This window comes from Rattus norvegicus, chromosome 13 (assembly GCF_021556685.1).
Source record: "Rattus norvegicus strain SHRSP/BbbUtx chromosome 13, alternate assembly SHRSP_T2T, whole genome shotgun sequence".
NCBI lineage: Eukaryota > Metazoa > Chordata > Mammalia > Rodentia > Muridae > Rattus > Rattus norvegicus.
The window spans coordinates 105,217,316-105,241,345 of record NC_141546.1 but is presented as its reverse complement, the minus strand read 5'-3'; the positions used below and the strand labels follow the sequence as shown (position 1 = coordinate 105,241,345).

Sequence of the window (24,030 nt, the reverse complement as noted above, 5' to 3'; positions counted from 1 at the left end):
CTTCCGCGCCCCCAGAGTTCCGCCCTCGTTCCGGTCGAGAAACCTTCAGGAGTAGCTATGGGTTTGGGGTTAGTGGACTGTCACTGCCATCTCTCTGCCCCGGACTTTGACAGCGTATGTGAGGGCGACTTGGGGCTTGCGGGAGTCGGGAGGGACGCGTCATTTCCCGCAAGTTTCTTGCCCCTCCCCCGCCGAATCCTCAGGCCGTACCTAGTCTATCCGGACCCTTCGAACCTGCATCGTGGATTGTTCTTCCTAGATCTTACATAGCCGTTAACTATTTTCACGAACCTTGAGTTTGTCCTATCAATAGTCCTTTCTTCTACCATTCCTGAGATGTGCTGGTCCAACCTAGCCCTTAGCAGGGGTTCTAGTTCTGGCCAGGGAGAGGGACAAACAAGAATAATAACACGTGATGGGGCGAGTTTGTAGGGGTGGAAATAGGTTTTACCGGCTACGTCGGGAAAAATGAAGAGAAAGGAGAAGTAGGTGCCTATTTCTTAGGAGGTGTCGCTTATGGTGTGAGTTACGGTAGTGATGAACACCGGCGGGTTGTCCACCCGCATACAGCATAGAATATGGCTTATTTTAGTTAACCAACAGCTGGGAACAATAAAAGAGAACTTTCAAAGATTGGGGAGATTTTCCAGGAGGTGGGAAAGGTAGGTCAAGGTCAGTAAGACATTCGAATTGCATTAGATGCACAGTCTTAACCCTTTAAAATTTAAATACAAACCCATTTTTAAAAAAAAAGAGAGAGACAGAATATTCTGAAGACAAATCTTCTGCCGAGTGGCCAAAAGGTGGGGGAGAGAAAGCCAGAGCGTTTGGGAAACGTCTCAGTTTACAGACAAGAGTTGGTAGAGGCCGATAAGGTGAGGACAGCATGAGAATCAACATAGATGTACTCAACATATTTTAGGAATAACACAGACATTACATGCAGGAGCCTTGGATGCAAACAGCAGAGGGAGGAAGAAATCGAGCATGACTTAGATTCTTAGTTTGTGCTTACTGTAAGGAAGACGGTGATGGCCTTCGCTGGGGTGAGGAAGGAGCAAGGTTTGGGATCAGAGTGAGGAGGTGGGTAGACAGAAACCTAGTGGGGACATATTGGTTAAGTCTAATCTCATTCAAGTGGAAAGATTAAAGTACATTAGAGTACATAGTCATTTCAAATGCGAGTCATGGGTCCAGGAGAGATTAAAAACTCGGCAAGCTGGAGATTCAGCATGATATCTTAAAAGAGGAGAAGGGGAGGATGTAGCTTAGCAGTAGAGACCTTACATGGTGTGGTCAAGGGTGCTAAATAAACAGAGAAAGACGGCATCCCTCAAGGCAGGTGCAGAGAGAACAGAAGAGCTTAAAGTCACAGAAAGGACAGAGAATCAGTCAAGGAGACTGAAGAGTAACCCATCATTGAGGCTGTGAAAGCAAAGCGTGGGGGGAAATGCCCAGAAACTGCTGAGAGACAGGGTGAGGGAGGGCAGAAACAGCCGTGTGTGTTTGGCAGCAGAGGTTTCTGTTTCGGTGTAGTGTGCGTCAGAGAGTAAGCAGGAGGTCACTTCATTCCCTGCCAACTTGTTCCTTGCTAACAGCGTTGTCCTCCATGGTGCCTCTGTGCACAGTGTAGATGACCCAGGGGCAGTTGATCATGTAGAGTAAGCGTGGTTGTCTCTGTTTGTCGTAGGATCTGGATGATGTGTTGGAGAAAGCCAGGAAGGTAAGCTAGAATCCATAACTCCCCCTTTTAGTTCCCCTCCTGTTCTCACTCTATAGACTATTTTTAGGGACTGTGTGGACAGACTCTGCACCATTTAAACTCTCACTCTGTGCCAGCCAAGAGCTAAGCCCCACTGAACTTTAGATCACTTAAAGCCTCGCCTTCTGAGGAAGTTACTCTTTTACCGTCATATCTTCTCTGTTTGATAGATGAGGGATCTAATGTCTGAAGGTTAGTAACAGGGCAAAGACATGCGCTAGTGAAGTGCTAGAGACATGCTAGTCTGGTTTGAAAGCGTGTCCCTACAGCCACCATGCTTAGCAGCACTGTGGAGTGGGGCAGTCGGTCCTTCACGTCTGAAAGTCACATTGTTTTGGAGATCTAGGATATATTACACATGGTCTTCGGAAACACTTTGATTGGCTAGAAAAAGTTATCAAGGGCTAGAGAGATGTCTCAGAGGATAAAAGCACTTGCAAATCTGTTGTCCCAGACTCCATCCCTGGAACCACAGTGGAAGAACAGAACTGACCCCAGAAAGGGGTCCTCTGATTTCAACAGGCTCACCGTGGTGTGCACCCACACGTACATGCACACGCACTCACACATAGAGAGTAAAAGAATGTAAAAATAAAAATTACAGAATCCTGGAGGTATTTATGGAATTACTTGTATACTGATATGTGGCAGCCTAACTGGCATGTGGACTTTGGGGTCCCATAAGGACATGGATGCCTTCCAAAATGCTGTCCCTGTCCAGTGAATTAAAGAAATGAGTACCTTTGGTCTGTGTAGGTTGATGAGGTGACATTAATATCCATTGAACCTATGGCCTGCAGTAATAAGAATTCATTTTGATTATATTACTGGAACCTGACTAGAAAATAATGATAAAATGTATTTAAAAATGTAATATTTCCCTTAATTTACATTAAATGTGCATATTGTTTGGTATTCTGTTCTTTTGTTTTAGGCTAATGTCATGGCCCTTGTGGCAGTTGCTGAACATGCAGGAGAATTTGAAAAAATTATGCAGCTTTCAGAAAGGTTGTTGTTGTCGTCGTTGTTCTTGTTCTTGTTCTTCTTTTCCTCCTCCCCTTCTTCCTCCTCCTCCTGTGTGTATGTGTATATGTGTATGCCGTGGGGTGTGTATGTGTGTGTGGGGTGTGGTTGTGTGTGTATGTATATGTGTGTGGTATGTGTCTGTGTGTGTGGTGTTTGTGTGTGGTGTATGTATGCGTGTGTGTGGTGTGTGTGTATGTGTGGTATGTGTGTATGTGTGTGTGGTGTGTTTGTCTATGTGTGGTATATGTATGTGTGTGGTGTATGTATGTGTGTGCTGTGTGGTGTGTGTGTATGTGTGTGTGCTGTGTGTGTGTGCTGTGTGTGGTGTGTGTGTGTATCTGTGTGTGCTGTGTGTGTCTATGTGTGGTGTATGTGTGTGTGGTGTGTATGCATGCATATGTGGGCATGTGGACACCCAAGGCTGACATTAGATATCTTCTTTATTTATGGAGGTTCCCATCTAAACCAAGAGCACTCACAAAACCACTGATTTGGGCTAGTCTAGTTGTCCTGGCTTGTTCTGGGAATCCCCTGCCTCTGACTCTCCCTCTCCACCTCTCCACTTCTGCTTCCCCAGTGCTAAGATTTCGGGGAGCCACCGTAGCTGCCAGCAGGGGGCAGAACTCCTTCCCTTCAACTTTATCTGTTGAACCGCCTCTCCAGCTTTGACATTACTTTTAATTAAGCTCGTTAATTAAATGAGGTGTTGACCTCATGACCTCAAGAAGCTCTCTCCGCTTAGCCTTCTTAGTGATGACACCAAATCATAGATGCTACAGCTGCTCTACTGAAGGCTTTAAAGACTTACGAAGAAAGGTAGTCTTGTCCAGTTCACACACTAGCAAAGAATTGTTTGTTAAAGAATGAGAACCTGGCAGGATAGCGCACATCTTTCATCTGCCTCGGAGGCAGAGGCAGGATGATCCCTGTGAGTTTGAGACCAGCCTGTTCTACAAATTGAGGCCAGGCCAGCCAAGGCTACATAGCAAGGCTTTTTTCTCCAAGGAAATTAAAAAAAAAAAAAAAAAAAAAAAAAAAAGGAGGAGGAAAATCATCTTAGCCCTAAAGGCAGGGCATTTCCTTTTGTTCTTTACGGACAGTGCGGTCTCCTAGCTGGTCTCCTAGCCGACTGTTGTTTTCTTACCTTTCTGCATTTGTAGGTATAATGGATTCATCCTTCCATGTCTGGGAGTTCACCCAGTTCAAGAACTTTCACCAGAAAAAACAAGAAGTGTGACATTAAAGGTAAACGTCACATAGAATAAGAGGCACAAGTAGTGTAACTGACTGAGTCATCACCCCACACTGCTTTCTAAGTTCCAGTTTTGGGATGTGGGGATGGGAGTGCTAGGGGTTGGGTCTGAGGCCTCAGAAAGGCCAGGCAAACATTCTGCCACTGAGCTGTAACCTCGGCCAAGTTTTTCATTCTCAGATAGGGTCTCATTGAATTTTCCAAGCTGGCCAGACAGGGCTTGAACTCGTGATCCTCCTGTTTCCACTTCCTGAGTTGTTAGAATTGCAGCCTGTGCCACCAGACCCAGCTTCTGATTTGTATTCTAAGTTAATAACCGAAAACAAAGAAATGGGGCCTTGGATCAGGTCAAGCTTGTGTGATGTGATGATATGGTGGAATTATGGATTCACTCTCTCCATACTTTTTAACTATGTCTTACTGCTTTGTCCAGTGCCCTGCCCCCCAAAAATGATGGAAGGGCTGGGGAGATGGCTCAGTGGATAGAGTGCTTGTTGCACAAGTGTGAGGCCCTGAGTGTGGTCCTAGACCACATGCAAGATAACCATGGGTATTGGTTTACACTAGTAATCTCAGTGCTGCAGAGGTGGTAACCGGAGGATCCTTAGAGCTCAGTGGCCAGTCAGCCTATGAGCTCCAGGTCCCAGTGGGAGACCTTGTCTCAGAGTGAAACTATCAACATAAAAATCACAGAGAGAGATGGGCTCAGTGGAAGAGTGTTTGCCTGCCATATATGAGGTCCTAGGTTCAATCCCCAGTTAAAACTTTAAAAGGCCAGAGGCCAGAGAGATGGCTAAGTGGTTAAGAATTCATACGGCTTTTGCAGAGAACTCAAGTTCAATTCCTACCACTCTCCTCCTGTAACTCCACCTCCAGGAGACCCACTGCCTCCGACCTCTGAGGGCACCTCCATGCACACGATTTAAAATAATAAGTTTTAAAAACATATGAAGTGTGTTTGTGTGCATTAAGTAAGTAGTGTGAGTCAGGTCACAGTCTCAGTCTCAGTACTCAGTCTGAGTACTGGGATTACCTCAGTTTACCACCTCACTTGGCAGAAACCCTCGAGTCGGTTCATTAGACGTCTGAATAGGCTCCCCCTGAGTTTAGCCTATTCTCTCATAACTAGAACACACTCTGGGAGGTGCACGTCTCTGCATCCAATCATCATCCTTAAGTCACAGCCCCTTTCTGGCTGAGACTTTGTAAGTGAGTTATTTCTCCCTCTCTTCCTGGGTCCCTGGTCCCTGGGCGTCCACTAAGGAAGAGGCCTTGTCTGATAGCTACCCCAGCGCTTGCCACACAGCTTGCCACTAGGGGTCCTACCTCTAGCTCTCTGGGTCAGTGTGAGTTCTCCCTAAGTCTGCTGTCTCTCTCTAAGTTACTCTCCCTCTATCCATAAGCATAAACCTCCCCTTCTCCTGTCATTTGTTTCCCTCCTTTCTGTGGCTCTCTCTTATTCTGATTTCCCTCCATAGAAGAACTTTACAGTTTATGTATTCTGAAACTAATCCACCAGACGGTTTAAAATGTCCCACAGGGAGCTGAAGAGATGGCTCAGTGGTAAGCACATACCACCCTTGTGGAGATCGAAGGTTGAACTCCTAACACCCACATCAGGGTGACAACCGCCTGGAATACCTGCACACACATGGCGCATGAAACTCACTGGAACCCATATGTCATATACACGTACAATAGGCAACTTCTTTGTTTTGTTTCTTTTAGACGGGGTTTCTCTATGTGTAGCCCTGGCTGTCCTGCAACTCACTCTGTAGACCAGGCTGTCCTCGAACTCTCAAAGATCTGCCTGCCTCTGCCTCCTGAGTACTGGGATTAAAGGCCACCACTACCCAGCTAACAATAAACAAATCTTTAGGGGTTGGGGATTTAGCTCAGTGGTAGAGCGCTTGCCTAGGAATCACAAGGCCCTGGGTTCGGTCCCCAGCTCCGAAAAAAAGAACAAAAATAAATAAATAAATAAATAAAAAATAAACAAATCTTTAAAATCTTATCTACAAGCAAATTCTAAATTCTGTCTTCACCTTAGAGATACCACAGGCCAAATTCTCTTAAGCATAATATCACTGAATTAAGGGAATATCACTTAAATTAACAGCCTACCACTACAGCAGTTCCCAGACAAGCTCATATGTGAAATGCATTGTTTATATTGTTGAACTCTTCTTAAGATCGACCAAGCAGGGTTATAAAGACAAATCAAGGCAAAGAGAACAAAGGGAACATGGGTCTGCCGCCATTATAAGCTGACGAACCACTGCCTAGGAGGAGACAGAGCCGTGTGTGTGACATCCATGGAACTCCAACTCCTACCTCTCTCCTCCTGTAACTCCTGTCTGAGCAGAGGACCATGTGTAAGTGGGACCTTCACAAGCCCGTAACCAGAACACGGTGGATGTTCCTACCGAGATGTCTACTTAGAGCTGCTGGTGTGGTAGAGGTGATGATTTCTATGGATAGGTTGGGTAAATAGACTGAGGTGTGTGAGGTGAGAGTGGCATAGGCCTGGCGCGTGCCAGCTGAGGAACTAGCATCCACACTGAGGACATTGACAAATTTCCCTTCTTTTTCTTTCAGGATCTGGATGTGGCTTTGCCTATTGTTGAGAATTACAAGGACCGGTTGCTGGCGATTGGAGAGGTAAACCCATTTGCTGAACACATGACATCTAATTTAGGCCTCCATAGGATCTGCGTAGTAATCCTTAGTTCAGTACTGGTGATCATAACAGACTTGGACAGATATGCTCGCCGCCGTGTTCAGCCTGCTAATAATGTGATACTTCAGTGGTAAGCAAGACCACTTGGGGACAGAGCAATAGAAGCCTTACTCTAGGCTTGCCTTACTCTAGGCTTGCCTTACTCTAGGCTTGCCTTACTCTAGGCTTGCCTTAATGGTGATGTAATGCATTTTCTATTTACAGTGATGATGCAATAATATTTCTAAAAACACTGCTTGTGCTTAAGTGTGGCCATTGCTCTGAGAAGCTAAGACAGCCTGTAGAGGGAGGGCCCTGAAATGGTTTAGCAGAAAGCACTTGCCACCAAGCCTGGTCCACACAGCGGGAAGAGAGAACTGACTCCTGGAAGTTGTCCTCTGACCTGCACATGTGCACTGGGGCGTCCATGTGTGACCCTCCACCCAATAAATGTAATTTTTAAAACTAAAAGAAAAAGACAACTTCATAGGTAACATAAAAGCATACTTTAGCCTTGAGTTTGTGATTTAAGACCGTGCCACTCAAATTATTTAAAATGCTAGAGAATTTTTTATCACAGTAAAAAATAAATTACCTCTGCCTGTTAAATATAAAAAATAAGAAGATGCATTCTGAATGGAGTGCACAGAGTACATGCCCAGGTAGCAGCAGTGGGAGTGGTCTTCTGTAATCTGCTCTGCTCACAATGCAGTGAGCCCTCCTGACTTCTGAAAATGTGCAGGGCTGCTGCACCAAGCCAAGAGGTGCGGCATAACACAGTGAATGTTAACGCTGTAGTACCCCACAAGAGGAATAGAAAACAACTTAGAGGTCGGGGTGCTTCAAATGTATTATTACGTTAGTTTACATCTGCTTGGCTGACACTGTGTGCCGACTCATGGTCTTACATCTGCTTGGCTGACACTGTGTGCTGACTCATGGTCTCACATCTGCTTGGCTGACACTGTGTGCTGACTCATGGTCTCACATCTGCTTGGCTGACACTGTGTGCTGACTCATGGTCTCACATCTGCTTGGCTGACACTGTGTGCTGACTCATGGTCTCACATCTGCTTGGCTGACACTGTGTGCTGACTCATGGTCTCACATCTGCTTGGCTGACACTGTGTGCTGACTCATGGTCTTACATCTGCTTGGCTGACACTGTGTGCTGACTCATGGTCTTACATCTGCTTGGCTGACACTGTGCTGACTCATGGTCTTACATCTGCTTGGCTGACACTGTGTACTGACTCATGGTCTTTTGGACTCATCACACACAGACACGTGATTCTCCTTCATCTTTCTGCTGCAGGTGGGGCTAGACTTCTCCCCCAGATATGCAGGCACTCATGAGGAGAAGGAAGAACAAAGACAAGTCCTGATCAGACAAGTCCAACTGGCCAAAAGACTAAATGTGCCTCTGTAGGTGCCCCGTCTTTCTGCTCACAACTACAAAGCACATCCCATAGCAGTTGGTCCTCTTGAAATGAGTTCTGTATCTCTTTTCCTCTGAGTTATTTTTTAAAATTCATTCTCTACGCCTGTGGCTGTTTGCCTTCATGTGTGTCTGTGGGCTGTGTGTGTGCAGTGCCCGTGGGAGCCAGGAGAGGGCATGGTACTTCCTGGAACTGGCTGCTGCCATGTGGGTGCTGGGGACACACCTGACCCTCCGTGAGAGTAGCTGATTCAGCTCCCCAACCTCCTGACTTACTTTAATCTAACAAAGCAGTGTTTTCCTATTTAAAAGTCTACAAAGGAATTTTGTTGTTAAACAGAAATGTGCACTCACGCTCAGCCGGAAGACCCACCATCAGCCTCTTACGTGAACAAGGTACTTATGTCCCTAACATTCAAGCGTCACAGCATCACAGCTCGGGTGGAGGGTCTAAGGAGCAAGTATGTTTCCCGTTAATCCCTTAAAGACAAAGACTGCACGGAGAGGGGAGAGCCCACCAGGGCGAGCCTGTGTGCCTGTGTCAGGCCAGCTCTTACGAGGTAGTACAGCTGTGCTCACCCCTGGGCAGGGGGCCCTTGGCCTCCACTGTGGCACGTGTACTTTTGCAGGCACATACAGACCGTGAGTTAATTATGAAAATAATGAGTAAATAACAAAGCCGTATGGCCGTGCAGATTGTGGCCACCGTGTGTAAAGAGCATGCTCGCCTGATCCGGCCTTCCTAACCTGAGCACAGTTCTCTTCCGAAGGTTAAAATGCCATCCTCAGTAAGAGGTAACACCTTATTTACCTTATTTCTGTGCAGTAAAAGGTCCATCAGATGTGTAAGAAGCAGCACATGTACAGTTAGTCTACAGTTGTGTGTGTACAAAAACCACATTGGTTGGTTGTGCCCTACCCAATAGATTTCACAGCTAATTTATGATCATAATGAGTATTCGCACGACTGGAAACTCAGAGGATGAAGTAATGGGGCTCCCTGCAGTTAGAGATGTGGCCAGTGATGGATTTGTCAGTGTCGAGCCCTCTGGAGTCACTGAGCACATGGTTTATGCAGGCTGAGCCGCTAGCCTGTAGGAGCTGGGGTCGGTGTGAAAGGTGTGCCTTAGTGGTAGGGTAAGGCCTGGGTTTGGTCCTCGGCCACACACGCATGCGTGCACACACACAAAAACACATGCACACACACAGATTAGGGCTTGGTTTTATGAGCCTTGGCCTGTTCGTGAGTCCTTTTGTTCTACTAGTTTTTTTTTTTAAAGGAAAATTGAAGGGTTTGCCTGAAACCCTTCTCTTAGAAATAATAACTTGACATCTCACAGACATAGAAAAGACCTAAGACCTAGTGGTGTAGATAGTTTAGATGATTGCTTTAAAAACTGCATTTCAATGTTATTCAACTACTTTATTCTGAAGATTCAGAACTTATTTTTCTCCTCTCTGAACATTACCTGGTTACTGAAACTTTAGAAGCAATGGAATCTGATCTTTGCATCATGATAAATATTTACTTACAGTTCAGATCTCTGTCTAATTTGACTAATGGGAAGCTATTTGTTAGGAGAGAAATGAACTGTGATTTGTGTTTGCTTTGAGAGGTGCAGAGAAGGTTCTGCTGCATGCGTTTGACGGCCGGCCATCTGTAGCCATGGAAGGAGTGAGGGCTGGTTACTACTTCTCCATCCCCCCATCCATCGTACGAAGTGGACAGGTAAAGTCTCTGATTAAAACTTACTAGACTCGTTGTAAGATACAATTAAGCTAAGCTTTGGGACAAACTTGTGATGCCATTATAGTTACATTTTAAAAGTTAGTCTTAAGTCTACTCAAACATTTAAAAAACTTAACTTGGGGTTGGGGATTTGGCTCAGTGGCAGAGCACTTGCCTAGGAAGCGCAAGGCCCTGGGTTCGGTCCCCAGCTCCGAAAAAAAGAACCAATAAATAAATAAATAAATAAATAAATAAATAAATAAATAAATAAAAACTTAACTCAAAAAGGAACCTTCAAGGGACTGGAGAGGTGGCTCAGTAACTAAGAGTTCTATGGTGGGCGAGGTGGCTCGCACAGTTAGAAGTGTACACAGGATGTGTAGGTGCAGATACAGTTAGAGCATGGCTTACAGGATGTGTAAGTGCACATACAGTTAGAGCACGGTTTAAGGATGTGTAGGTGCAGATACAGTTAGAGCACAGTGTACAGGATGTGTAGGTGCAGATACAGTTAGAGCACAGTGTACAGGATGTGTAGGTGCAGATACAGTTCAGTGATAAAAACAGAAGCCTGACTGCAAAACCCACAAAGGGTTTAAGTCTGACCGTGGGAAGCAGGGTTCACTGAAGAAAAAACACAAACAATGAGTTGGTACCAGAAGAGAAGCTCAGCATTGTTCCCTCAGGAAAATTCAGAGCAACACTACTCCACATTACTGAGTCTGCGAGTTCCCTCCAGGACCAAGCGTAGAATTATTGCTATGCACGGTCTCCACCCTAATTAGATACTCCCAAAGGAAAAGAAATATCCTACCACACACCCAAACACGGATGCTCACGGGCACTGTGTGATATTCACAGAGCAAAGACAAGCTAGAAGGGGGTCTACAGATGGATGTCAGATAAACAAAGCATGGTCTCCCCATCCAATGGAGTGTTACTCAACCGTGTCAGAGCATGGCTGAACCTTGGAAACACTAGGAGAAAGCAGCCAGACACAAAAGATACCATGTAAGATTCTGTTCAAATGAAATGTGCAGACTAGGCAAATCTGTGGAGACAGAAAGTTGGTTGGTGATCGGAGGGAGGAATGAGCAGTGACTGGAAAGGCAGCGGAGTGAGGGACTATGGTGGAGGAGTAAATGTTACATACGTGTATTCACACACACACAGCCTTGTGCATGGGAGTGCAAGTATGAAGCCTCATGCCTCAGACACATTAGGCAGTTGTCTCTTAGCCTGACCTGTGTATATTTAAAGAGTAACTATCGTGTCATATCAATTACAGTTCAAAGTCTTTAAAAGGCAACCTTGTGAATGTCCCACATCTGGTCACTCTCAGGACACTCATTCTTCATGCTCCAGGAGATGGGGATACAGATCACAGCCAGGGATGCTTTCGATCCTGTGAGACACATCTGAGTCACTTTTTTTTTTTTTTTTTGGTTCTTTTTTTTCGGAGCTGGGGACTGAACCCAGGGCCTTGCGCTTCCTAGGCAAGCGCTCTACCACTGAGCTAAATCCCCAACCCCCTGAGTCACTTTTAAAACCCTAATGTAGGTTCAGAGTATAGATTGGAAGTCCACCCAAAGGGTTTTAGATCTCTCCATGAGCAGCTGTTTGTCATTTGGGTTGATTTCCTATGGGGCAGTTCCTACGTTTACTTGATTGCATTTGGTTCCCTGAAAGCTTTGGGTACTTTTTGCAATGTTAGGCAATATTCCTACTTTGAAGTGGTTGTGTGGCCTCAGAAGGGGGCTGGTGAAGACCTGATAGCTGTCCAGCAAGCCCTGGTGATAAATATGGATGTTCGTGTTCCCCAGGACAAGACTCATCCACATGTAAGTTAACGCTCTTCCACCTCCTCCTGTTTTAAATGTACTCTCATTTTTCTCTAAGAAGCAGAAGCTTGTGAAACAGCTGCCTCTGAGTTCTCTCTGCTTAGAAACAGATTCACCTGCACTAGGACCCGAAAAACTGGTAAGCAGGTCTCTGGTTCATGGCCATGCAGACGCCTTTTCATCCGGGCTGTGTGACTTAGCTGGGACTGGCTGCAGGGCTGCAGGACTCGAACGCTAGGTTGAGAGTCTTTTCTAAACACTGCTTCTGAGAATGTCATTTGACTGGGAACAGGCTTCCATTTGTGTATCTCTCTAGAAACGGGTCGGCCACTGTGTCTATATGTAGACACACACACATCTCTCTAGGATAGGATGGGTTGAACACAATCTATCAGACCTTCTTTCACTAGTATATGTTAATAACGTGCTTTCCTCAAAGTGTTTTATTTGCATCAGTGTTCTGTCTGCGTGAGTTTTCTGTGAGGGAGCTGAGTCCTCTGCAGCAAGAGCTGTTGACAATTATGAGCCGCCTTGTGGGTGCTGGGAACTGAACCTCAGTGCTCTGGGAGAGCAGCCATTGCTCTTGACCACTAAGCCATCTCTCCAGCCCCCAGAGTGTTTAATGACCACACAGTGTTCCACTGCTACAACTTGTTAGAGATGGGAGAGATGGTTCAGTGGTTAGAGCACTGGCTGCTCTCCCAGAGGACCTGGGTTCTATTCCCAGTATCCACAGGACAGCTCACAACCATTCATAACTCCAGTTCCAGAGAACTCAGTGCCCTCTATGTCTCCATAGGCAACAGTCAGGCATGCATATACATGAAGGCACATAAAATAATAAAAAAATCTTTGTATGTCATAAATGTATAGGTGTACCCGTGTGTGTGTGTGTGTGTGTGTGTGTGTGTGTGTGTGTGTTTCTGAGACAGGTCTCATGTAGCCAGACTGATCTCTAACTCAGAATGTAACCAGGTTTGACCTGAACTCCTGATCCTCTGCTTCTGCCTCCTGGGTACTGGGAATTCAGATGTGTGCCACCATGCTCAGCCAGTCTGAGATTTAACCACTTGTGATGGACAGCCTTGAATGTGAATCTTTGACATACTTCTTATTTTGTTAGCCTGCATTATCAAGGGTTTTTGCCTTAATAATTTTATTCCTCTTATTATTATCCCAAGTAGCCACTTACTAATAATTACAGAAATGTTTTTCATTGTGTCTAAATGCTGTTGATTGCAGAAATGTTATTTTTTTTATCATTAAAAAACACAACTAAGAGGCTGGAGAGATGGCTCAGTGGTTAAGAGCACTGACTGCTCTTCCAGAGATCCTGAGTTCAAATCCCAGCAACCACATGGTGGCTCACAACCATCTGTAATGGGATCTGATGCCCTCTTCTGGTGTGTCTGAAGACAGCTACAGTGTACTCATATAAATAAAAAAAATAAGTTGGTCTTAAAAAAAAAAGAAAGAAACACAACTAAGGAGAGATGGCTCTGGGGTTAAGAGCATGGACTGCTCACTTCCAGAGATCCTGAGTTCAATTCCCAGCAACCACCTGGTGGCTCACAACCATCTGTAATGGGATTCGGTGCCCTCTTCTCCCTCTCTCTCTCTCTCTCTCTCTCTCTCTCTCACACACACACACACACACACACACACACACACACACACACACACACACAAGAAAAAAGAAAAGAAAAGAAAAGAAAAGAAAAACACAACTGGGAGCTGGAGAGATGGCTCAGTGGTTAAGAGCGCACTGGCTGTTCTTCCAGAGGTCCTGGGTTCAAATCCAGCACCCACATGGCAGCTCACAACTGTCTGTAGCTCCAGGATCCGACACCCTCACACAGACGGACATGCAGGCAAAACACTAGTGTATATAAAATAAGCAGAATGTTTGTTTATCTCACAGATATTAAAGTGGGAGGGATGTGTCTTAAAGTCAGCAAGCTGGCAGAACTTAACAGAGCAGTCTTTCCAGTCCTTGGGGCATTTGAAACCACACTGGGCTGTTAGCCTTTGAGGTGAGGGGCCAAGCAGAGTACAGTGACCTTTCCCAGCACTCATGCATGCAGCAAAACAAGGGACAGTTAATCCTTCAGGCTAGCCGCTCTCCCTGGGTTCTGCTGGTAGACTGCTTCACAGGCTGGGTGCTCAGGGTTTTGGCTGCAAATGCCCCTGAGTTCCTCCTGGAACTGCATAGACTTGGAGTTGCCCATGCCTGCCAAGTTCATCACCCCACTTCAAAAAGCACTAATAAAGGAATGTTAGCTCCTTCACAGAGTAGAAAAGGAGTTCATTCTCTCTCTCTCTCTCTCTCTCTGTGTGTGTGTGTGTGTGTGTGTGTGTGTGTGTGTGTGTGTTAGCTACGGTCTCCAAGGATCTCCACACTGAGTGTCAAACTCTTCTCTTTCAGACACGGAACGAACCCTGCAACATTTCCATCGCAGCAGAGTTCATTGCCCAAGTGAAAGGGATCTCAGTGGAAGAAGTCCGAGAAGTGACAACACAGAATGCATTCAAACTGTTTCCCAAGCTTCAGTACCTACTCCAGAAATAGCTTCAGAATCACCCCCTGCAAGCCAAGTCAGCTCAGGGCAGCACTGGGGAAAACAAAGTGTTCTCTCGCTTTAGTGGCCTGAAATGAGGAAGCCATTTTATGTGGCTAGTGGTCACAGTTTTACAGATATGTTCCTCTTAAAAAACAAATTTGGGACTGGAGAAATGGCCCAGCTGTCAAGAGCACTCAGTTGCTGCTCTTCCAGAAGACTCTGCTCAGTTCCCAGCAGCCATGTTTGGGTGATTCGCAACTGCCTGTAATTCCCTCCAGCCCTAGAAGACTCAACACTGGCCTCCTCTGGCACTAGCACACATGTGGCATATCTCTACACAGACACACTTAACATAAATAAAATAATTTCTAAAAACTATTTTAGAAAGAAGTTTGGATACACAAACCCTGGGTTCTGACTATAAACATAGGCTACTTCGAATAGCTGAGTCCTGGAGTGGACTGGGGCAACACACAGTGGCTTCTGGAGTTCTTGTCCACTTGAGGGAAGAAAGCCTCAAGACACCCACCCCCGCCTGCCCCTTCCCCCACTTAACAGTCAGCTTATAGAGCTCCATGGGCTTTCGTCTTTGAATGCTGACCAATGTGTGTGCATGGCAGATGTCCTTCCAGCTTGGCTGTCAGTGGGCCTCATGGGTTATAAGAAGACAGCAGTAGTAAGAGTACTGAGACAGCTCCTGTCCTCCCCCATAAGGAGACAAACCTCACTATGTTGCTTAGGCTATCCCCAAACTCCTAGGCTAGCAGTGCTCTCTTACAGCACTGACTAGTAAAGACATACATAGCTTTAAGGAACGGAGCAGGCCTCTTGTGACCTCGTGATGAGATACGTTTGGCTGGTTTCATTGGCGGACACCATAACAGGAGGAGAGAGACTGGCCCTGCTTGTCCTCATGCTTGTTAATTGGTTCTTGAAATTAGGAAGCCCAGGACCTTGTGTTTAAGCACACACCACGTTTTTTGCCCCAGATAGGAGGCTTAAGAGGGGTGACCAAAACATTGCACTAGCCCTGGCATCTTGACAAGAGTAGAGGTATTTTTAAGGATAAGGTAGAATCCATCTGCTGCTCCGGGCACAGTATCTGCAGCAGCTCTTCCCCTCTCACAGACACTGACAGGCACCCTATAGGCACACTGTGTACACCTCACCAACAGACTGGATCTTGGAACTACATTCCAGGATCTCATCTGGGGGAGTGAGTTACCTCACAGGGCTACTGGCACCCTGCTCACACCCTTCGTTGCCTTTGCCTGGGAATCAGAGTCCAGCGGCAGCCGGCTTATGCTGTGAAAACTCTGGCTGTCCCCACAAAGGGGACTTTCTTTATAAGAAAAGACTCCCACTTCTGAGACAGTGACAGGAGTCCCACTTCCCCTCTTCAGAGTCCATGTTATCTGAACTTTCCTCAGAACTTCCCCATGCTGTTGCCTGTCTGTGGTATTAATATCCCAACCGTCTGTGTCCCCTTGAACCTACATCCAAGACCCTTCATTGTTCTGAAGAGACACCTGTGCCCCTCCTGTTGTCTATCAGATTATTAAATCAATTATATAAATCAAGAAGTTATCATCTCCCTCTTGGAAAAAGAAAGGCTTTAGTCTGGTGCCAGCCAGAGAAGGACTTTGCCTCCCAAGAGGAGATTACACAGCTCTAACAGCTTAGCAGATCACCTTACAGGACAGACCAAGAGTCTGGACAGTGATGGGTGGGTAAGAACACTTCTTGACCAGGACTACTTAGTTACACGTACATTCCTCCTCTATTTAAATCTAAATGTCACGGAAATATCATAGTGATGGCCTTGACTTCTTCCCAATGTGGCCACAGTAATTGTTTTTATTGCTGCCCCCTCCACCCCCGTAAGCCTGTCTGGCCCGGAACTCACAATGTGTACAAACCATGCTGGCCCTGAACTAACAAACACGCCCCTGCCTCTGCCTGCTGAGTGCTGAGATGAAAGGAATCCCAACACTCCAGCCTACTGACAATGTCTGAGGTCCAGACTGTTCTCTATTACCTGCCTCATGGTCATGAAGGAGGAAACACCTACCAAAGGGGGCATAATATAAAAGAGCTTTTCCAGCAAAATCCCCAAGAGGTTTGTCAGATTCCCTGGTCTCCGCTCCTAAGTCTCTTCTTCACACAGCCCGCTCACGCTGAACCATAACCCAGCCCTTACACTGACCCAGACCCTTGTTCAGAGGCCCACTTAGACGGTCAAGGTCGGTTGGTTCTGACTGGCCTCTGCCTCTGCTACCCCCTCTCTTAAAGCACCTTGCTGTGCTGAAGAAGGGTATGGATATCAGTAGGAACTCAGGGAGAAGGCATCGACTGTCTATGGCTACAGCGGCAATGCTGCCACACTAATGTACCCTCCAGAGGATCCGGGAAGCAGCAGGAGTCCTGTGTGCACGCAAGTGCACACTACAGAAAGCCAGGACAGAAAAGAAAAGTGCTACCCCATGCCAACTGGTGGGAGATAAGAGGCTTGGAGCCTGCTGTCTCAGGTAGGGTCAGAGTCCAGATACAACTGTACTTCTGAGTTTCTGGCTTAGCTTGAGCCTGCACTAGGGTATGCAGGGCAAAGTAGAAATGTCTAATGGGCAGGGCTGCAGGAAGGTATAGAGGAGGTGGCATTTAAATCACAGGCAGGGAAGGGAGCCAAGAGACAACTTCGACCAGCTAGAGGCAGGGGCATACCTACAGGATGGGGTCAGAGAAACTCGGGTGAGGGGAGTTGACCTCTGTGTGTAACCTGACACTCATAGCTCCGTACTCAACCAAGCCTCGGCATCGGCATCTCCGATTTGGCTAATTAGGATATAAACTCTGTGAATCCAGTCCCCCATTTCTGTTCAGCCAGAGAACAGAGGCTCTGATAGCCCTGGGGCCAGGAGCAGCTCAGAAGACAGAGATAAGAGGTCCCTCTGAACAGAGGTAGGCCTGGCTCCATCACATAATAAAGATAATATCTCCTTATAGGCAAAGGCTGGGTCAATCATGCTCAGCAAAGATCCTCCTCTGGGCAGCCCAAGTCTGTGTGCATCTACCTGACAGCTTTGCCCTAGCTCTGAGGGTCCTGAGGCAGTGGACTGGGGGGCGAGAGAGTCAGCTAGAGCCTAAGTTCTTTGGCTGTGAACCAAGAGTCCCGTGTCCCCTGTCAATGCCCATGGTCATGGAAGGAGCCAGCAGCTCTTCAAGGTTCTGGAAGCTAAGTATCTACTGTTGGGAAGTAAGCTTAGCTCTAGTGAGCTTATTCTTATCACATGTCCTCAGTCTTTTAGGGACAAGGTCCTGAGACATAGCCCAGCCTGGCCTGGAATTCACTGTCCCTAAGTGCTGGGCTTACAGGTGTTCACCATGACACCAGGACAATTTCTTTTCTAGTTAATGTTTCTAAATAATTCACAGACACTGAAGACTGAAGGAAGAGAGTTTATTGGTATGTCTCTGGAGATGTACTTTATCCAAATATGGCATGATCTGAAAGATAAAAAAGTACATTTATTGGGCTGGTGAGATGACTCAGCTGTTAAAGGTTAGGCTCATAATCAAAACATCAGAAAGAAATGCGTTTCAGTAATCTAATCTATTGCTCAGTTTCAAGAACAACATGAAGGGCAGAGAGGGTCATTAGTCTTTTGCTTGTCCTTTTCTGTGCTGGGATTAACTGTAGTCACTGGGTATTTCAGACAGACAGATACAGAAAGAGAGAGAGAAAGAGAGAGAGAGAGAGAGAGAGAGAGAGAGAGAGAGAGAACACAAAGAGACACACAGAGAGACAAAAAGACAGAGAGACAGAGAGAGGGAGAGAGACAGACAGACTTAGAGAGAGACAGAGAGTCAGAGAGAGACACAGACAGAGAAAGAGAGAGATGGAAAGATGGAGAGACAGAGAGACAGAGAGAGACAGAGAGGGGGGCACAGAGAGACACACAGACAAAAAGACAGAGAGAGAGAGAGAGAGAGACAGACAGACAGACAGACAGACAGACAGACAGAGACAGGGACAGAGACAGAGACAGAGAGAGCTAGGAGAAGAGCCAAGTTTCCAAGGTGGGACCCAGCCTGACATGTCCCAGAAGAGGAAGAACACAAAGGCCAGGAGCCTGGGTGAGCAGAGAAGATGGGACAGACAGGCCGGGTCTGCTCATGGAGACTCATGCAGCAGAGTGGGAATGTGGGTTTCATCCTCAGTGTGGTGGGAAACCACAGATGAGTTTTGTGTAGCAGGTAACAACACATGTTCTGTGTTCTCCAGCTGTCCTGTGAAGTAAATGTGGGAGCAGAAGTGCCAAGGGCAGCCTGAGGCTCCGATACACTTCTGTGAATACAGGCTGGGCCAGGGCAGTGGCAGGGCTCAGATTCAGGACTTGCCGACACAGCGAGTATGGGGTGTGAGGACCAGAGTTCCACACGGGTCTTTGGCCACTTTCCCAGGTGAAGAAGGTGAGACTGGGTGGTGGTAAGAGATGTGTTTGGTAACAGGGATTTTTTCTCAGCAATATACTAAACTGCAGATGACTTCAAGTGAGGTGGCAGTTGTGACTGTACAGTTGGCCGAAGGTCAGAAGAAAAGTTGGATATTAAAATGTGGGGTCATCAGAAAAGAGATGAAACATAAGTCCCCTAGCAGTTAAGTTTGAATGAGAACATCCCCATAGGCACTGGAACACTTGGTCCCCAGTTCATGGTGCTGTTTGAGGAAGTTTAGGGTGTGGTCTTGCCGGAAGTGTGTCCTGGGAGTGAGCTTAGAGGGGTTAACACTTAACTCTCCTTGTAGAGAGCTCTCTGCCTGTGCTCCAAGTTCAAGACGTGAGCTCTCAGCATCCCGCTCCGGCTGCCATGTCTACCTGCTGCCTCCACTCTGCCATTATGGTCACCAACCCTCTGGAACTGTACGTCAAATTCTTCCTTCTATAAGTTGCCTTGGCCATAGTGCCCTACCACAGTGACAGAAAGTAACTAAGTCTACCAGCTGCATCATGAGCCGCCCTGGAGAGGACCAGGCGGGCAGGTGTTGTACTGCCTCATACTTCAACATTCAGAGCACAGGGGACCATTGTCTTCCAGAAAGAAGCTGTTACTTTGTAGCAAATGTTGTGTCTGACTTCGTATGCGGTGAAACCTACCAAACTGATACCTTCATTGAGCAGTAATGTCCCAGCTCCTAATTTAACAAGTGAGAATTTTCTCTGCACTGCTGCTTCCGGGGCTCTCTCATTTGTTCTCAGTCTAGAGCAGGAGTCTCCATCCTGCTCCGGGAACAGGTAATCGCTCTTTAGGGAAATAAGAGGTGGCTACTCGCTACTCTTGGTGAGTTTCTCCAGTAAAGATTTGGTTTTTTTCAATAACAAAGCCAATATTTTTAACTCTATCTTATTTCTCAGTTGATCAAAACTCAAACCAAAGGTAAAAGGCTTTGTAAATATGTTTGGGGGTTATCGATTTACAGTTTGATGCTATGAAAGTTAGTTATGGGATTGGGCATGCTAGATTCTGTATTGTATGAAACTATGCATGTTGCTTAAAGCTGTATTCTATGTTTGTTCAAAGAGGTAGATTTTCTCTCCACCAGCAACGTCCTGAGAACTGACACAATGTGGTTCTCAATAATTTTAGCAGACTGAAGCACTGCAGTATTTCTTTTACAACTAAGAATGTCAAAGCCTTCTTTTTTGTAAAGATGGTTGGGTTTTGTTTGTTTGCTTGCTTTCACAAAAGGAACACAACGGTTACTGATTAACTAACGGTCACAATGCAGTGTCTGGACTTTCATGTCATACTGTACCACCTCCCTATATCACTACCTCAGGTCACTGGCCCAAAGCAAAGTTAGAGCTACATAAAGGCCGATGTGGACCATTCTTTGTAAACAAATTAATAATGTATTGGCTATATTGAATGTAAGTGCATATGCACACTCTCTCCAAATAAATGAGAAAACATTATCAGTTGCCTGTCTTAACTACTTAACAGATATTCACAATCAATCCATATTTTAAACAATACCAGACAACCACTCCCCTCCCCCTGACCACTCCCCTTCTCCAGACCAGACCACTCCTCCTGACCACTCCCTTCTCCCTGACCACTCCCCTCCTCCTGACCACTCCTCTCCCCCTGACCACTCCCCTTCTCCAGACCAGACCACTCCTCCTGACCACTCCCTTCTCCCTGACCACTCCCCTTCTCCAGACCAGACCACTCCCCCTGACCACTCCCTTCTCCCTGACCACTCCCCTCCTCCTGACCACTCCTCTCCCCCCACCACTCCTTCCATATTTTTTATTACTGCTTCTCATGGCATTAACTGTCACATTTGTCATTAAAGCTCCATTTTACTTCCATTTTGAACATAAAACTCTGTAAAGCACAGAAATTGTGAGACAGGAGGTAACTGAATGCAACTCTCAAATGTAATTATCAAACCATCAGCAGCCGAAAGCCACCTCAGTCTGCTGGCAGTGCAGACTGCAGCACCCAAACACCAAACTGCTGAACCACCTGGCCTGTGGTAGGACTTGGGTTCCTACAGACAGACGAAAATGAGTCTCTGGTCTGTTGTGGGCCTTATACCAAATAATCTATTTTTGCCTTCAGACACATTATCACCTTCAAAGACTCCCAAGGGCAAGACCTTGGAACCACTTTCCACCCAGAAAGTGTGTTGAGTCTTCTCTCTATACTCATCCCTCCATATACAGGTTGGTAGGAGTCTGGCCACATTATCTTACTTTTTGGCACAAAGTGCCTCTTCTCCTTGTGCACAAAGAGATCCCGTTCGATCCAGGAGGTCCTGCTACTTTCGGGAACAGATTCTTTGACATTCATGCTCGATAAGGACTGGTAGGCTTGGCTGAAGTGCCTCTTCTGAACTCGTAGCAGGCTGACCCGGTTGCTTCTTTCCACCAGACAGTAGGACTCTCTCTTCTCGTTCAGCTCTTCCAGGAGCTGCTTCCTGCTCACCCCCTGTTTCTTCGCCTCACCGCCTTTGTTCGTGGATGTCATCGTACGAACACACACCAGTTAGCAGCTGGTTCTTGCGGTCCTGCCAACACATCGAGCTAATTAGTTTTCCATCCACCTCAGAAGCCAGCTTCGCCTCGAGCCCGTCTTTACCAGGGCTTTCTCCTTCTGCAGGACTGTGTTCCAAAACAGGGTACAGAACCAACTCAGGCCATTAGTGCCCCCCGCCCCCCCAATACTGCAAAATTCAGCAGTGTCCAACCATTCCTGCTGTATTTTCCGGCCACGATAGCTGGTGACTGGTCTATCTCCCTGACTAACACACCTTTTCCATTTTATCCATCCACTTTGGGAAGTCTGTGAGCTTAGAGCTGTATCTTTCACAATGTTAAACCGGGGTTTAAACACGGTATAATGAAGGGGCCGTTAAACAGTTGGCCCTGGGTAGGTATGGTGCTCACATCTGTGATCTTTGCCTTCAGGAGACTGAGGTAGAGGGACTGCATTGAGTTCAAGGGCAGTCTGGGTTACAGAGTAAGTTCTGGGCCAGCCTGGGCTAGAGTGAGTCTCTGCCTCGGAAAACAAAACAGTAATAAAAACACATACAAAAGGTAATATAAAAGCTACCTAAAATAGCCTGCTGGTCGTCAAGTGACTTAATAGGTCTCTTTAGATATCTATTGCAGAAGAAAAAAAAATCCTCTCAACATTGGATTTGGCAATTTTTAACTAAAGGAATTTAAAATGTAGAATAATCAACGAGTATTTTTGAGTTGCTTCAGTAAAATCGACCATTCTAAGTACCAATTAATAATGTGACATGGAAACTATCAAGAACAATTTACGTGGGTGTGATAGTGTCTACCCTGTGCTAGGGAGGCAGAGACAGGGGAATCTCTGTGAGTTCAAGGCCAGCTTAGTCTACATAGTGAGTTCTAGGACAGCCAGGGTTATGCACAGAGACCATGAATCAAAAATGAAAAACACAAAACTAAACAACCCAGATTGTGGATAAACCCACAGTTAGCTCAACTACCTCACTAACCAGCAAATTTTCTCTTACTGAAGGCAGTAATTCATAAGAAATTAAACTTTAAATTCTACTGCCTTTAATACTTCTTGGGGATGCTGGGAATTGCATATTCGAGGCAAGAACTATACCGCTGACTGACATTCTCAGCCTATCCTCCAGATAAGTACATATCAAACACAAATGGCGACAGGACCCATACTTTGTTAAAAGCCCACTTTATAAATCTACTGCAAAAGGTATACCACGGTTTGAGTATTCACTGGGATCACAAAATCAAAACTTTCCTATCACCTACGAGTTAGAACCCAACACTCGGCAGTAGAGTTTAGCTGTAAAACCATGGATTTGGGGTCATTTTGGTTACATGCAGGCTATGCTACCAACTGTGTGTATAGCTTGAGTGACCATAATTTCCTGACATAGTCAGTGAAGACATTACCTGGGTCAGACTGAATGAACTGGCACTTGTGAAACCTCAACGAGTGGTCCCCCATCCATCACATAATCAGGCACCTTGAAAGGAAGGGTTTACTCTATCTGATAAGTAGGCAGCACACCTTGGTCTCCCCGATTACTAATCTCTTTTGCACGTGTTGTGATGAGAATGGTGGGATCCAGTGAAGCCAAAACTGACGGATCCTTACTTTAAAAAACCAGTTGAGACTTTCAGGAGGCTGAAAGCAGAGAACCGAGGCAAGTCTGAGGCCCTGGTGAACGCCAGCCCGCCACTGTCTGCAAGCCTAGAAAAGTGGTCCTGTGTGAGTGGCACAGAACAGGTCAGTTTCCACAGCTCCTTCTCTCAGTCTCTCAGCTCAGTCACAGGGCTTTAGAAACCGTACGTGCAATCTGTGGTACTGAAGATACTTGGAAATGTGAGGATGGGCACAGCAGACTTTATTTGCAGAAGCTATAGTTTAAGTTTCCCCCTCGTTAAGATCTAGAAGCCAAGGGGCCAGAGCAGCACGAAGGCTGTGTGTCATGATGTCCCTCCTCCCCCAGGAGGCTGTCAGGAGGATCATCTGAACCCATCAGTTCAAGAACAGGCTGGGCAATATCGTATGATCCCATATCAAAATAACAACAAGCTACAAACATACGGCTCATACACTGGCTGGCTGACCAAAAGCTTCTAGGAGCTTAAGTCATCTAAGAGACCGGTTTTTCCTAGTTCAGTGTTTACAGTGTTTTTATGAATACAAACTACCATGACAACAAGAATTGACTATACACAGAGAGAAACAGCAGCAGCATTCCTACAGGAACATCCATTAGAAGTTACCTTTAGTAACACCAGCCCAAAGCCGTCTGAAGTCCACAGTGAGGATCAGCTCACTGGACTGTCGCCCTGGTGACAGAATTTCCTGAGCTCTGCCACCTCTGATCGGCTCTGTTCTTAGAACCCTGGTTAACAGAGGAAGCCTTGAGCCGGAGACCACTTACTTCCTAACCAGGTGTCCCTGGATGAATGACTTGGCCTTTGTTTTTATTATCAGTAAGGTATTAAGTCACCAGTAAGATGGGAACAAAGACACTCGTTAAGTCTTATATCAGATGATAGGGCAGCAGCCGGGATTACATATGGCCATGTGTGAAACTGTGTGCTGTGTCTGCCTTCCACTCACTTTGACTTAATTTCTCAAGCACTCATTCTGAGCCTGGTGCTCCTGGGGGAAATGGTG

The 24,030-nt window shown here is 46.2% G+C and overlaps 2 protein-coding genes and 1 long non-coding RNA gene across 8 annotated transcripts; 2 read left to right on the top strand and 1 right to left on the bottom strand.

The window, feature by feature from the left end:
• The first annotated feature begins 11 nt into the window (after nt 1–11).
• On the top strand, nt 12–14,706 carry Tatdn3 (TatD DNase domain containing 3). Of its 6 annotated transcripts, none has more exons than NM_001105987.1 (10): nt 12–114; nt 1,691–1,723; nt 2,697–2,770; nt 3,949–4,033; nt 6,639–6,701; nt 8,075–8,184; nt 8,538–8,593; nt 9,814–9,926; nt 11,826–11,906; nt 14,193–14,706. In NM_001105987.1, exons 1-10 carry the CDS (start codon nt 58–60, stop codon nt 14,334–14,336), a joined length of 816 nt encoding a protein of 271 aa, NP_001099457.1. In that variant the 5' UTR covers nt 12–57; the 3' UTR covers nt 14,337–14,706. The 6 variants fall into 6 exon arrangements, with proteins under 6 accessions (NP_001099457.1, XP_087436568.1, XP_087436567.1 ...); XM_087580442.1 differs by having other exon boundaries at nt 14–114; nt 9,820–9,926; nt 11,829–11,906; XM_087580441.1 differs by having other exon boundaries at nt 14–114; nt 9,820–9,926.
• Nucleotides 14,707–17,768: 3,062 nt separating this feature from the next.
• Nucleotides 17,769–23,687, bottom strand: Spata45 (spermatogenesis associated 45). The gene is made up of 3 exons (NM_001109085.1): nt 23,631–23,687; nt 21,087–21,400; nt 17,769–17,832 (listed from the first exon to the last, which is right to left on the bottom strand). The coding sequence occupies exons 2-3, from the start codon at nt 21,358–21,360 to the stop codon at nt 17,813–17,815; spliced, it is 294 nt and encodes a 97-aa protein (NP_001102555.1). The 5' UTR covers nt 21,361–21,400; nt 23,631–23,687; the 3' UTR covers nt 17,769–17,812.
• On the top strand, nt 17,944–20,294 carry LOC148001880 (uncharacterized). Its single transcript, XR_015635795.1, has 2 exons — nt 17,944–18,462; nt 19,133–20,294. It is a non-coding gene; the product is annotated as an uncharacterized LOC148001880 (long non-coding RNA).
• Nucleotides 23,688–24,030: the final 343 nt, after the last annotated feature.

Bases quoted from the DNA above. Each gene is read 5' to 3' on its own strand.
- Tatdn3 (NM_001105987.1), top strand. From the start codon at position 58: ATGGGTTTGGGGTTAGTGGACTGTCACTGCCATCTCTCTGCCCCGGAC. The intron at 1,724-2,696 runs GTAAGCTAGAAT...CTTTTGTTTTAG, and splicing joins TGTTGGAGAAAGCCAGGAAG to GCTAATGTCATGGCCCTTGT. The intron at 11,907-14,192 runs GTAAGCAGGTCT...CTTCTCTTTCAG, and splicing joins CACTAGGACCCGAAAAACTG to ACACGGAACGAACCCTGCAA.
- Spata45 (NM_001109085.1), bottom strand. From the start codon at position 21,360: ATGACATCCACGAACAAAGGCGGTGAGGCGAAGAAACAGGGGGTGAGC. The intron at 17,833-21,086 runs GTAAGATAATGT...TTTATCTTTCAG, and splicing joins GAGGCACTTTGTGCCAAAAA to ATCATGCCATATTTGGATAA.